At 35.7% G+C, this 14,639-nt stretch overlaps 2 protein-coding genes across 3 annotated transcripts; one reads left to right on the top strand and one right to left on the bottom strand.

Annotated features, from left to right (window-relative positions):
• Positions 1-386: 386 nt before the first annotated feature.
• On the top strand, positions 387-6,506 carry LOC104227985 (phosphatidate cytidylyltransferase 1-like). 2 transcript variants are annotated; one of them, XM_009780366.2, is made up of 11 exons: positions 387-630; positions 1,127-1,359; positions 1,442-1,593; positions 1,910-2,051; positions 2,649-2,805; positions 3,352-3,399; positions 3,473-3,556; positions 5,365-5,493; positions 5,581-5,637; positions 5,845-5,925; positions 6,286-6,506. In XM_009780366.2, exons 1-11 carry the CDS (start codon positions 562-564, stop codon positions 6,373-6,375), a joined length of 1,242 nt encoding a protein of 413 aa, XP_009778668.1. In that variant the 5' UTR covers positions 387-561; the 3' UTR covers positions 6,376-6,506. The 2 variants fall into 2 exon arrangements, with proteins under 2 accessions (XP_009778668.1, XP_009778666.1); XM_009780364.2 differs by having other exon boundaries at positions 387-633.
• A 172-nt stretch (positions 6,507-6,678) lies between these two features.
• Positions 6,679-14,442, bottom strand: LOC104227984 (trigger factor-like protein TIG, Chloroplastic). Its single transcript, XM_009780363.2, has 13 exons — positions 14,100-14,442; positions 12,821-12,904; positions 12,405-12,533; positions 11,981-12,069; positions 11,025-11,208; positions 10,011-10,101; positions 9,736-9,890; positions 9,074-9,166; positions 8,857-8,949; positions 8,340-8,420; positions 8,105-8,254; positions 7,483-7,578; positions 6,679-7,268 (listed from the first exon to the last, which is right to left on the bottom strand). Exons 1-13 carry the CDS (start codon positions 14,397-14,399, stop codon positions 7,191-7,193), a joined length of 1,623 nt encoding a protein of 540 aa, XP_009778665.1. The 5' UTR covers positions 14,400-14,442; the 3' UTR covers positions 6,679-7,190.
• Positions 14,443-14,639: the final 197 nt, after the last annotated feature.

Below are 14,639 nucleotides of genomic sequence, written 5' to 3'. Positions count from 1 at the left end.
TTATATCCTAAAATTAATAGGATTACAAAGCTAATGTCTAGAATTTCGGTTATATTCTTTTACTATAAGTTATTATGCTTAATATTATAAGGTTATTTTTGTAAACTAATATTGTATTCACGCTTTTATAATAATATAGATAGATATAGATATAGATATAGATAGATAAATAATATGATACAAATTTTAGTGAAATTTTTACTTTTATAATAATGGATGACACTTAATAATCATACGTGAAATAAACACTTATATTATAAGTTTCTATTCTTTTCTTCCTAGCTAGCTATAGGGACTACACGTGGCGATAGAAAAACTTAACAGGCAATTGAAGCGGACAAAGTTTTCAGAAACAAACTATATTTTCGTGAAAATTTGAGCTTAGCGAGAGATGAGATCGCCATTGTTCATTACATTCCACAGCTACCACTGTTGGTTTGTTGATCGAACGTAACACATCTGCATGCGTTACAGCTTCTTCTTTATCTCGTCTGGTTTAATTTTCTTGATTGATCGTTAATTATCTTAATTTGTTTGGGGAAGGCAGAAGCAATATTAAAAATGCAGGATCATCTCATCCCTTCGTCACCATCAACACCTACCCGAATCCGCCGTAGACGGACGCAGGAGGTGGTATAGCAACTTCTTAATTTCATCTTTTTATTACTATAAATTTGCTTGAATTTTGTTCCTACTGAATACTATTACTTGAATCAGGAATTTCTTTAACTTATCTATGCTAACGGTGCATAGTTTTGCACCATCACCTTAAGGTGACGTGGACAAAAAAAGTCCAATGAATTTTATGTTCCTCTGATCATTGGCGGAGCCAGTATTCTGGCTACGGATTCGGCGAACCCAGTAGTTTTGGTTCAGGCCCTGTATTTCTCTTGAACAATTCATTGATTGTTTACGCCTTAATAATTTAGAACCTAGTAACTTAAAATGCTTAGAATTTTGAATCCATAAGCTTTGAAATACTAGCTCCGCCTCTGCCTCTGATCCCGCTGCTGATTTTATCTGTTAAGCATATTAGATGGAAGATAATGAGTTTTATTCTGCTACAATTTGTGGTTGTTTGGCTAGAGAAGTTGAACGTGGTTAATTTTAATTTTGTTCATGTCAGATATTTCCTGAGCTAAGCAAAGTAGATGAACAAAACAAATATAGATCAATGTGGATTCGAACGTATTCTTCTCTATGGATGCTTATAAGCATCATCATCATTCTATACTTGGGTCATCTGTATATTTGTGCGATGGTCGTTGTCATTCAAATAATCATGACCTTCGAGCTATTCAATCTACTTAGAAGACCTGATGAAGATAGATGCCTACCTGGATTTAGGCTACTAAATTGGTAAGAATTCCCCTGTATGTAACTTTGATTGCAGCTACTCAAAATGGAAATATAACTGAAGTATGCATTTTATATTGTTCAGGTACTTTTTCTTCACAGGCATGTTGTTTGTGTATGGACGCATACTCAGCCAACAGCTTGTAAACACTGTAACTTCAGATGAATTCTCATATAAGCTAGTAGGCAAGGTCATCAAGTATCAGATGGTCTTTTGCTACTTTCTGTATATTTCAGGTATGGTCAATTTATCATTTATATCACTATGTGACTTTTGATGCTTTGATCAGTTAACGTTTAACTACCTATTCGAAGGGGAGCCTTGGCGTAACTGGTAAAGTTGATGTCATGTGACCAGGAGGTCACGGGTTCAAGCCGTGGAAACAGCCTCTTGTAGAAATGCAGGGTAAGGCTGCGTACAATAGACCCTTGTGGTCCAGCCCTTCCCCGGAACCCGCACATAGCGGGAGCTTAGTGCACCGGGCTGCCCTTTTTTTGAATCGCAAGCTTTTTAACAAAATGTTAATTATGTGATGATCATTTGTATTTACAGGACTTGTGTGGTTCATACTAACACTAAAGAAGAGGACATACAAGTATCAATTTGGTCAGTATGCATGGACGCACATGATTCTATTTGTGGTCTTCACTCAATCCTCTTTTACTGTAGCCAACATATTTGAAGGCATTTTCTGGTAATATAAGTTTTCAGGAAGTTAATATGTGATTTTCTAAAAATTTCTACTCCTGTTGATGCATTAATTAAATGCTTCTTTTGGTTATATCATTGAATTATAGATATTATACGGCATAGCCTTATGAACCATACAATGAAAGAAATGCCTAAACCTCCCCTAGATAGATGTTTCTTTTACTGTCTGAGTTTCCTTTTCAAAAATGCTAATGAATGCATAATTTTGTCTGCACTTTATCTTATCTAAGAGTTACGAACATCTCGAAATTGTATCTTTGGAGCTCTATCCCACAGAGGAGATTGTGGCAACTTAAGTATTTTCATCGTATTCCACTTGATTTCCGTAATGCAAGAACTGCTTCATCTACCATGTAATCTAAATTTGCACCTTAAGCTATGGCAACAAAATTCGATTAAAAATATGCTTCCCTGTCCGTTAGTGGTAAGTTGGGAATATTAAAGAGAATCATCTTTTAAGGCTTGTGGATACATATTCAAAGAACTAGCAAATTGTTGGTCAGAGATGATCTTAACTATCGTGGAGTTAGGTCGCTTTCTTTACCGTAGAGTGCATCGACATTTAATTCTACTGTTGCAGGTTTCTTCTTCCAGCATCACTTATAGCTATGAATGATGTAGCAGCTTATTTCTTTGGTTTCTTCTTTGGGAAGACACCTTTGATCAAGCTTTCTCCAAAGAAGACATGGGAAGGCTTCATTGGAGCATCTATTGCCACCATCATAACAGCTTTCTTGGTCAGTGGCACCTTTTCAGGACTTCCAGTTTTCGATCTTCCTAATCTCCTGCTCTTTTTGTCAACTGATTGTATTTTTTACACTTGGTTTAGATGGAAGTAGTTTTGTCATTGTATCCAAGACTTAATAATAGAGGAGGGACTTGATCTTGTTCTGTTCTTATGCCACGGCTTATAGTTGTAGATATACTTGGTTGAGAATCCAGGGGCGGAGGCAGAAGCCGAGCTACGGGTTCGGCCGAACCCAGTAACTTTTGCTCAAATAGCATATTTTGTGTTAAGAAATTTATTAAATATGAACAAATATTAAATTTAGAACCCAGTCATTAGCACTTGAAGTCGTCGTTCTAACAGAATCCATAAGGTTGAAATCCTGGCTCCTGGCTCCGCCTCTAGTTGAGATGGAAATATTTTGATTCTTTTAGGTGGTATTTGGCTTGTTACTCGATCTTCCCTCCTCTTTCTAGAAGGGCATACACAGAAAAGTTTTATGTGAAGCACCTTCAAAATGTGAATTTTGTAATTGAAATTTTCAGCTTGTATGCAGTTTGCAAATGTCCTCGGCCATTTCCAATGGTTGACATGTCCAAGAAAGGTGAGAACTTTATCTTTGAAGAATTTTTTGGCTACCATTCTTGATAATTACTTACATAACAATGTATATGCAGGATCTATCTACTGGTTGGCTTCAATGTGATCCTGGTCCTTTATTCAAGCCAGAATACTATTCTATAACTGGATGGCCTCAATGGGTGAGTCTGCATCATTAATACCTTTCTGTGAAAACTGCAATCTTGCTTTGCGGATGTGAATATTAGCCGTTCTCTCTTTCATCACGAAATCGAAATTACAAAACTATAATGCTAAAAGCTTTCAGCCCATTAGCCTAGAACTCACAATATCAAGCATTCTGATGGTAACTTGAAAAGAGTGAATCCTCTGGAACTGTTTTGACAATTCTTTCTACCAATGATGTGTGGTTTTTCTTACTTGTTGACTTTTAAGTTTGATGGTTTTTTTTAAAAAAAAATCTATATTATCAACGTTCTCCTACTAGCTTGGGACTAAGGCATAGTTGATTGATTGATTGATCTATATCAGCTGCTAACAATGTAGTCTCAGTAGTTCCATGAGAAACTATCAAAATCAAATGAAATCTTGTTACAAAAGATGGCTCAGATCTGCTACAACTGCTAGTTCAATCTAATCTTTTAACAAGCTGGTATTGAGTTTTATAAAAACACAATTCTACTAGTTTGTATCGTTCAAGTCACACCCTAAGTCATCTAATTTGTGCTTGATGAAATAATCCATTGCTTAGGCAATCTTGATGTTTAAATGCTCGAACTGCATCTAGCACTCAGTTGTTTTACTCTATAATAAGCAACTACAACAACAAACCCAGTGTAGTCCCACCAGGGGCGGCTCTAAAGCTTTGGGCTGTGGGGCCGTTGTCTTAGGCCCCCAAAATTTGGAGGCCCCAAATTTATTTTAAATTATTATTATTATTATTATTATTATTATTATTATTATTATTATTATTATTATTATTATTATTATTATTATTGTTTAATTTATAAATAATTAGTATAAAGAAAAGTATTACAATATATTTTTTGTTACTGAGGTTATTTTATGCAATAAATTTATAAATTATGATAATTTTCTTCCCTCATTCATTAGTATATTTGCTTCACTCTTCGATTTTAATTTTATCCTTTTTATATAGGAATTAAGTTATATATATCGACAACATAATGAATTTCTTTTATAATATTCTCTCAAACTGCATGAACACAAAAGTATTCATGCATCGATTTCCTTTTAGTGTAATTTGATATATTATATCAGGTTATTTACAATCTATTTTAGATATTCACCAATAAGTGATACTTAATAGAATGAACTACAATCATCGTTTAAATTGATCAGAAGGAGTAAATATTTTTGGCACTGTCAATGCTCAAAACTTAAACTACTACGTTATGTACATTTATTTATTTTCTTTTTTTTTTTTAGTGATGATAGCCAAATCAAAATTTTCACTTTGAGTTATGGACCTCAACATCCGATAGTCCACCACTTTAATTTTTGTGCTCTTCTTCTTCTTTTTTTTTTTTTTTTGAAATTAGCTTTTTTTTATCTTAAATGATTAATTTGTTATCTAAAAAGCAAATTTTGTTGTTGGTGTAAATATTTTATAAAATAAATTTAAGGGCTTCTGAATATGGTTTAGCCTTAGGCCACAAGATCCGTTGAGCCGCCCCTGAATCCCACCCATAAAGTGAGGTCTGGGAAGAGTAGAGTGTATGCACACCTTACCCCTACCTTACGAAGGTAGAGAGACTGTTTCGGATAGACCCCGGCTCAAGAGAAAAAAACTAAAATAGAAGCAGAAACAACAAGTAGTAACCATAGCAAGCAAAGGTGATATAATAATCGAATCGATACTCTATAATAAGCACAATATCAGAGACTTTCTTAGCTCTACATTTAGCATGAACTTCCTCCGCTGCTTATAGAACTTACATACTCATTATCATTTAGTGAATTCTTTCAGTTCCCTCTGAAGGAGATATCAATACTACCAGTGCAATGGCATGCTTTATGCCTGGGTTTATTTGCGTCGATAATAGCTCCATTTGGTGGATTTTTCGCTAGTGGTTTCAAGAGAGCCTTTAAGATCAAGGTCTGTATAGCTGTTATTTGAAATTGAATAGTATTACCTTTGTACTTTTTAGTCACTGATATCATCCATTTACATGGAATCATCCAGGACTTTGGATATTATATTCCTGGACACGGCGGTTTCACTGATAGGATGGATTGCCAGGTAATACTCAAGAATCAAGCAGTTATCTTCAAACTAAAGAAACTACTTGTGCACTGAGTTTTTTACAAAATAAAATGTTTTCGTTTACCTTAAATATTTTGTTAAGATGATAGAGAGTTGAAGCGTTTACTTGTTCAGACACAAAATTACTTCCTCTTATTTGAAGTTCAACAGTGTAAGCGCTAAGGTTGTGTTACATATATGCAGATGGTGATGGCAATTTTTGTCTACATCTACTACCAGTCATTTGTTCCTCAGGACTACTCTGTTGAGATGATTTTAGATCAGGTAATAACTGATTTTCTAACAGAGTGCAAAAGGTGAATGTTACATGCTTAAACATTTGCTGTGGCTATATTATGTACTAAAAAGACATGAAAAATATAGCCAAATTGGTGAACATTGCTTGTGAAAACTACACGTCAAATGGATGTGTTGCTAATTCCAAGGCACAAAAGCAAGCACATAATTCGTTTTCGAGGGTCTATCAAAAACAACCTCTCTACTCCTCCGGAGTAGGGGTAAGGTCTGCGTACACGCTACTCTTCCCAGACCCCACTTGTGCAGATAATTAAAAGAAGTAAACTAATTGAAGATTTTGAATAACCGTGGATAAGTAATCTGTAACTGATTCCCTTGCTACTGCAGATAGTAAGGAATCTCAGCTTTGAGGATCAGAAAGCACTTTACTATAGGCTGGGGCAGATGTTTCGGCAGAGACAGCTGGAAAACTATTGAACACTACTGCTGCCAGATTCGCGCACAATATTTCTTCGTAGTTGAGATGTTATGGGTCCATTTCTGCACATTTACTCTTCTTAAACTCATATTCAAAGTTATGCACCAAAATTTTTTCCCTGTTTCTCTCACTTCCCTCCATTTCTTTTATCTTTTCAAACACTTTTTGAGAATCAGTCAGTGATCGCAAACACCAGATCCTGTGAAACAAATGTAGGGAGAAATTTTTACTATGTCAATCCTAGTTCTCCCTAAGTTGGTATATTTTGGCAAACTGAAATTTAATGTGTGGGGAATCCTTACTTGCCAAAATCACCCTTAAATACTATAGGATGCTTCATTAAATTGCTTAATCACATAATTTAGCAATAAGAAACACAATCAGATTGGGTAATAGAAGGTTACACCAATAAGCAGCTTATGAATGTACAGCACTAAACATTCTCTGGAGTGCCTCTCAAAATACATATAGTTTCAGTTCACCAACTTTAAAATGGTGACTTTTTGGATTCCGATACGGAAATCAGGATGATTCATCAGTCTGGAAATTGCATCAGTTGATTAAAAAAAACGATGCTCAGATTCGAGAAGCTCCTTCAAACCAAGCTAACAATCGCGTAGCACTATAAGTTCTGGAAACTTGATACTGCCGAAACTTTGCTTGAAGCATTTGGCGACATCAGTTGGTGACATTCTTTGATCATCTGGGATCACCAACACCATGCATGGTGCTTTAGAGGATGACAGATTTCTCAGAAGCATCAAACTAAGTCGAAAGCTTATCCTTTCTTTGAACATTGAACATTTATGTCTTTTCACCTAGTTATGTACTGAATATCTGCATTTTCCCTCAGCCATTCAAGTACTTTAGCCCCTTCAAGTACTTCTTGTACCTGGACAACATTAAGGGACAAGCATTTTCCTTAATATGGTGTAAGACTTGCTTAAACTGGTGCAATATTTGGCGTAGAAAGAAACAATGTCTAGTCCTGTCAAATTGGATTATCAAGATAGTTTCTGCATTCCTATTATGATCGAGTCACTTTAGATTCTGCGGACAACTATATTTAATACGTTATTGTCAGAATGATTCAATTAAATTCTAACCTGTTGCTTAACTCGGTCCTCATCGTACTCCTGTTGAGACTTTTGGAATTCTTCAATTGAGTTCTGAACCTCTTTCACTAGCTCCTCCGTTGAAAACTGCAAAGTCCAGTAAATGAATAATAATGATCAGAAAAGGTAAGCTGCACTATCAGCATGCCTAAGTAGGTAAAATGCGTAGGAGCAGAGCATAGATAAGCAGATGGTTGTTGTTATAGAACTAGAAATGCTACCTACGTGGAGGAAAGTGAATCACAAATTGAGTATAGTTGGTAGTTGAAGAAAGACTGGCGGAACAACAACAACAACAACAAGACTACTTTCGTTGTTTTGAGTAGTTCTTAAATATAACCTATTTTATTACCTTGCCAAAAGACGAGCAACTAGTATTTATAACAAATATCAAACAATAGCTAATGTGCAGACTATAGTAACTATATGAAATCTGAGTACGACTTAAGGCTTTGAGGTTGCACCAGAGCCAAAGGGGCTTGAGATAAGGAGGGTCAGTTAACCTACTAATAATTTTAGAAATTTTAAGCAGCCAATGATAAAGATGAAGGGAAAAATAATTATCGGAATTTTGATGGGGGATCATATATCATCACATAAAGACGGAATGTACCTGCAAATTTTCACGTATAAATATGTCACCAACAGCTAAATTTTGCTTTATAATACTTGTTATATTTTCTTTTTGTGCTTCAAGGAACTCATTCACGGCCCTTGGGCTTGATAACGATGCCAGCTGCTGTTCGCTCAGTTTCATATTTGCCTAAAACAAAGATAATGATTAGATCAGAGCATGCACTTTAGTCCATAAATGGAGAGACAACTGACTGGTGAATACTATTTCTGACCTGCAATTGTAAAAGTTGAGCTCCATAGAGTTGTCTTCCTTGCTCTTCGAAGAGAGATTGAGGAATATCAACTTCAACCATCTAGATCATAAGAGAAAATGTCATAAACTCATCATAAACAAAAGGTTAACAAAACGAAATCTAATACATGTATGGAAATAGTCACCAAACTTAGGGTCTATGTATGAGTGCGAGTCTGCGGCACAACAGGATTACCATATCTCAAACATCAGCAATCTTTTAGTAGTGAGCAGAGCAAATAATAACAATAAAACCTAAGTAATTCTCACCGACTGGCGGGTGTAAAATTTATTCAAAGAATTTTGTTATATAGGAAACGAACTGCGTGTTCATATGGCCATAAGCCCATAATCAGAGTTAAGGGAAAAACTCAGCTTGTGATTTGTAAGCTAGAGCTGATCAGAAGAAATTTGTCAATCAAGCAACACATGTTCACTATGGCTTGCATGTTTTTATTTGCTAGACATGACTGTTGAATAAAGAAATGGAAAGAAACCTTGTATAGCTGGTCTAAGATGGCATTATCAGTTGCTTGGTCTTTAGCTGCCTGTTCAACTTCAAGACATCTTTGTAGCAATGCTTGCTTTACCTGCAAATTATTTAGCAGGAAATTTCCTCAACTTCAATGTCATTCAGGAAAATAAATTGCTTTCCTATAACTCCTCTGCTGCACATATGGTTGGGGGGAGGGGGAGGGGGGGGGGCAGTCCTACCTCCTCAATGGAGCTGCATCCCGGGATAAGCTTATCAGCAATCGAGTCATTCACCTCAGGCAAATCTCTGTAGAACAGTTCTTTACAATCAACCTGATGAGAAAAACAAAAGGAAGAACTTTCATCAAAATTATACTGAGCTGTACATATTAATAATCTAAGTAAGTTTCTTCCCTACTCAACCTAATTTGGCAAAAAGCTCGAAGTGATCTCAGAAAAAAAAAAACCACGATCAATCAGCCTTAAAGTGGTCGAGTAAGTTGCACTAACTTTTGCTTAGAAACACTTAACAGAAATCTTTATTCAGATGAGCGCAGAACACCCTACGGCTAAAACTTGAAAAATCAAAACTAGATTCCACATCAATTTCAACTGACCAGCAAGATTATGCAATTCTTCTCTATAGTGACAGCCAACAATATTGTTAGATGAGCTTTAGTCAATTCTTGAAGTCAACATTTTCTTTGCAGTATTATGGTTAAAGTATTTCGTCACTTTTAGTAGTGAAGGTAAACATGGGGCAATCAGTCAGGGAATGCGCCAAAAGAGAGAAGGAAATCTTGCCTAGATGGAAAAGTGAGAGATGATAAACAAAGTAATCATAACTATTTAGATGTTGTTGAATTCACTTCAAATCTTTATCAGGTGGCATAGGAACTCACTGTGAATTGAGCATGAACACCACGAAGATCCTCTTGTTTCCATGAGTCTGGAAATACCAAAGGGAATGACTTCGTTTCACCACGTTTAATACCAATAATTGAGTCAAGAAAACCGGGAAGGACATTATCTCCATCTTCTGTGTCAAAGTTGAAACCTGAACCATAAATATAATAACAATCAGCTCAAACACTTTCAATAATAGGACAAGCAACTAAAACATACTAGGAGACCTTATTTCATTAAAAAAAAATATATATACTAAAGGAATACTAGCCTTTACTCTCTGCAGCAGGTATGCTTTTAGCATCTGATCCATCTTGTTCAATTGTAGTTGCTGATATATCAATCACTGCAACATCGCCAACCTGGAGAATTTTTGGATACTTACGTAAACAAAATATCATATGCATAAAACAAAAAGAATATCCTTCTCAATTACTTATGTATGCCTCTGGACTTAATCTCAGTGCCAAATGCACAGAAGTTGGAGAATGTAACAGTACCTATATGATCAATACTCTGTAAATGAGTATGCTAGGAAGAAGAGAAACCAAAAATGCTTTCCGACATCAAAGTCAGTTCGTGCTAATGAAAGTAAAAGATAATGCTTATATATCACAAAAGGAAGGTTGCAAATCATATCATAACTTTTCAGCGTGTGCTCGTGCTGGGGACTGAAAAATGAAGGGATCTTTACACAAATAACCGGCCGGATTCACTTTTCAAGACAGTATATGTAGATTATACAGTGATTATACATGGTTATACACATATTATACATGAATAATACATATATTATACATCCGCCAGCTATTGTTAATTTAAGCAGTTGAATGGGTGGCTATTTAGGTTATTTCTTCAAAAATGAAAGAGTTTTTTGCATTTTTACTCAGCGTTGAAAGATCTTCATTTTATCGCATGAATGATATCACTTAACCAATTTAAACTGTCATTTGTAGAAATGTTTCATTTTATTGCAAATGGTGTAAACAGAAACGAGGTGAGGAAGGGTTTCAGCAGCGAGGTGAGGAAGCAGCTGTGATTGGGGGAAGGTGTGGTGCTGGCAGAAGTCCGTAGGAGCTGTTGAGTTGCATCTGATTTTGTGGACTCTTAAGCAAAGAGGATACGATGGCATGCATATTCATTTATGCTGATTTAATATATTCAATGTATAATTTAGGCATTAAACTAGTAAGGAAGCAGAGAGAAGAGTTAAACAAACTCATTCAAACCCTGTAGATGCTTTCAAGAAGCTATCCAGCTTAGACCGAGGAACCAATGGTTATACCTGTAAACCCCGGTCAGTAACAATTTTCAATGCACCCAGAGACTTGTGACGCCGTTTAAATTCTTTTTCTGAAGCTGTCTGAGCATCCATATCACTGTCAAGCTCAACAACAACCTTAAGATTCTTATATGCATTGTCAGGTTTCCACTTGATTTCAGGAGCCACATCGACAATCACATCATACCTACAATCATCACAAATCTCAGGTCAGGACTTCCCTTACCTTTTTGTGGCCATAGGCCATCGCATATATGATTTCTCAAGTTGACCAGAATTTTCAGGTGATATGCTTCTCAAAGGCGGTACCACCTCAATTAGTATTAACTAGATCAAACTCTTCTCACTTTTCAATTCTAAAGCTAATAACAGCAACTGTAGATCATGAAAAGTGCAAGTCTAACCACAACGCATGAGAATGTTATTACTTTTATTTTATTGCCGAGGAACAGAAATACAAAGACTAAGGCACATGTCTAAGAAAAGATGGCATAAAACAGCTTTTGAACAAGTCGGCATAACAAGAAACTCATTATCGTTATTTTCTTATTCAGTTTTCCTCCTTAAGGCCTATGCTGCAGATCTAAATTTTTAAATGTTAGAGATGTAAACTCCAAAATTTATTCGGTTAGCACTGAAAATTGTTTGAAAAACAAAAACTGCCAAAAGTTTGTAAGCATCTAACACGAGTTTATAATATGCCAGGAAAAAGCATTTTGCACAGAAGTATCTATCTGGTCAAACTCAAAACCATTGCTTAACAGAGATGCACATAAGATTGTTCGCATTTATTTCTTAAAGAGTACTGTTCAGAAAATTACCCAATGCATCAGAAGGTTAATTTCATTGTCACCAGTTTTACAGTTAATTGGTCAGTAGTACAGCATTTACTTTAACCAATTTAGAAGATGTGGAAGATAAAGTTTACTAACTAAATTTAATTTGAGTCTTCAACAAACCTCAAGGAATTCGTAGACACATAGGTCTTTTCCATGTCTGCGAATTTGGTCGCAATGCGAATTGAGTCTTCCAATGCCTTTCCAGTAATCTGCAGCATACAGTGCATCAGAGTTAGCACACCAAGAAAGTGGAAAGCGAACAATGTAATTCCCTATTATTACTTACAAGCAGTAAAATATTTCAGAGCAAGATACAAGTTACTTCCTAAAATTGCCAAAACAGTATTGACAGACACCACTTTGGCCCGGTTTTCTATTCATGAGATACACCAGAGGTGAAAAGAGTTCCTAAAAACTTCAGGTACATAAGCAGTTTGACAGGAAGTGATTAGTAAAAACTCAAACCTCAAATTTGTAACAACAGTTCTAGAAGCCTAAGCTGTTACAAGATTAATAAATTTGTAAAAATAGCATGACGACGCACCGAAGACATGGCATGTGGAAGTGTTCTTTTCAGAATAGACTCGACTGCAGCTTTTTGAACATTTTGCTTCCCAACATAACCAACGAGGATATCTTCTGGAACATTCTTCCCAGGACGAAATCCAGGAACCTGAACAACATTCGTTGAATTAGAATCCAGAGTTGGAGTGGATCGGCAAGCAGATATTTAGTGAAAAGATAGGCAGTGCACCAGCAGTTGCCATGGAGTTTTAAATCATACTCAATAGATAATGTGGATCATGGCAATCAAAGCTGACATCTAGTATTCCTAAGAGGAAGAAAGTATAGAAACAACATTTAAGAACAATGTTATAGTCTTCTCCTCAAGACAATAAATTAGCTTCATGCATGGAATGTGACAACAGTTATAAATTTAAAAAGGTTTCCATCTAGAACCTTTGAGTGTTTCATGAACTCTCTTATGACTCTTCCATAGCAGTCCTCGCATACCACAGTTGGAACTTCTACAGTCAACCTGACCTGCGAAAAGCAAAAGAATTGAAGTTTTGTAAGTCAAATGACGGACATCATAATGACATCTTTTCCTTCTAGACATTTAACCAAAAGAATATGTGAGCCTTCAACCCTGTGAATACTTCACTACTATAGATAGGATCAAGCTAAATTTCTAATTCTCAAATTTGACTATTCCTGATATACTTGGAACACTTTGTAATGCATTGACAATCCACTTTTAACTATAGCAATGCATTTTTACTTTTTGGCTATCATAAATTCAATGCATCAGAAAAATTAAAATGAGGGAATTATTAATCTTAGCTAATGCCTACATCCACTGTTTGAATTTTGCAGGAGATAAAGCGTAGGAATTTTTCAAGAAAGATTATAAGACCTAGCAAGGCAGCTGACATATACGCAATCACAAGTTCGTTCAGAAAAAGAGAAAAACCACTTATGCACAAGATAAGAATCCATAACAGAAATTTAAAGTTTAAAAAGATGATTAAAAATCTTGTCACTAGGTTAGAGAATTATTATTCCCTCTCCAATTTTAATTAACATTCTCCTTATTAGTCTGTTCCAAAAGGAATGACATCTTCTTTATTTACAAAATAATTCTTAGGACTGCTTGTTTACCTCAAGCTCAATGACATGATTTTATCATTACATAAATGTCTATGGCAATGTTTTAGACAACAAATTTTAAAATTCTTTCCGGTAAAGTTGGTGTAACTGGTAAAATTGTTGTCACGTGACCAGAAGGACACGGGTTCGAGCCGTGGAAATAGCTTTCTTACAGAAATGCAGAGTAACACTGCGTACTATAGACCCTTGTGGTCCGGCCAGGGGCGGACCTAGATCATTGAGTATGGGTTACCGGGACCCAGTAACTCTTGCGTAGACCCTGTATTTATATTAAGAAATCCTCTAAATATTTGTAAATATCTAACTGTGAACCCAATTATTATTTTATATTAATTTGAGATTACTGTAGGAACCCATAACCTTCAAGTACTGGATCCGCCTCTGGGTCCGGCCCTTCCCGGACCCCATAGCGGGAGCTTAGTGCAACAGACTGCTTTTTTTTCTTTCTTTTCTTAAACTTAATCCCAATCAAACACTGTCACAGTATGAAAAAACCAAACGTTTGTGCAGAAAATTAAAACTTGGGGTTTGAAAAAGAAAAACAGTTAAAGAAACTAAATAAGCGTACTCTGGAATTGGGTTCCTGGGTTTCAGTAACATGAATATCAGCTGGAAGTTTGTCTTTTTCAACAGTATCAGCAACGCCAGGAGCTGCTGAGGCTACGAAACGAGTTGAAGAAAGCTGCTGCTGTTGAAGAAAGGAGAAATGGCGGGAAGATAAACTGGGTACTATTTGTTTGAGAGGAGAAGAGACCAAGAATTTATCATTGGGTTGAAGAAAATGAGCTTTTGTAGTAACAGATGAGGAATTAGGTGATAGAAATGAGAGAATGGAGGGCTTGAATTGGATTGCAATTGGCGTTGCCATTTTTTCAGTTCTAAACCAAAGTTGCACAACTGAAGATAACACTCCCCACCCACCCTAGGCCTTATTTAGACCAATTTCCAGAGTAGGATAAGGTACGGTTTCAAAAACATATTCATATTTTTTAATTAAAATATATTCCTATCTTAACTCACATTATTTCATAGTAAAAGAATATATTTAAATTATTTGGAAAAAAAAATTATAGTAATAGAAAAAACTATTTGACTTGCCTAATGTGGG

The sequence above is a fragment of the Nicotiana sylvestris genome, chromosome 7 (assembly GCF_000393655.2).
Source record: "Nicotiana sylvestris chromosome 7, ASM39365v2, whole genome shotgun sequence".
NCBI lineage: Eukaryota > Viridiplantae > Streptophyta > Magnoliopsida > Solanales > Solanaceae > Nicotiana > Nicotiana sylvestris.
This window is presented reverse-complemented; position numbering and strand designations above follow the sequence as displayed.

Coding starts and splice junctions, on each gene's coding strand:
- LOC104227985 (XM_009780364.2), top strand. CDS start 562: ATGCAGGATCATCTCATCCCTTCGTCACCATCAACACCTACCCGAATC. Junction 634..1,126: donor GTAGACGGACGCAGGAGGTG/GTATAGCAACTT, acceptor TGTTCATGTCAG/ATATTTCCTGAGCTAAGCAA. Junction 3,400..3,472: donor GGTTGACATGTCCAAGAAAG/GTGAGAACTTTA, acceptor ATGTATATGCAG/GATCTATCTACTGGTTGGCT.
- LOC104227984 (XM_009780363.2), bottom strand. CDS start 14,399: ATGGCAACGCCAATTGCAATCCAATTCAAGCCCTCCATTCTCTCATTT. Junction 12,070..12,404: donor TTCCACATGCCATGTCTTCG/GTGCGTCGTCAT, acceptor TGTATGCTGCAG/ATTACTGGAAAGGCATTGGA. Junction 10,102..11,024: donor TTACTGACCGGGGTTTACAG/GTATAACCATTG, acceptor AAAATTCTCCAG/GTTGGCGATGTTGCAGTGAT.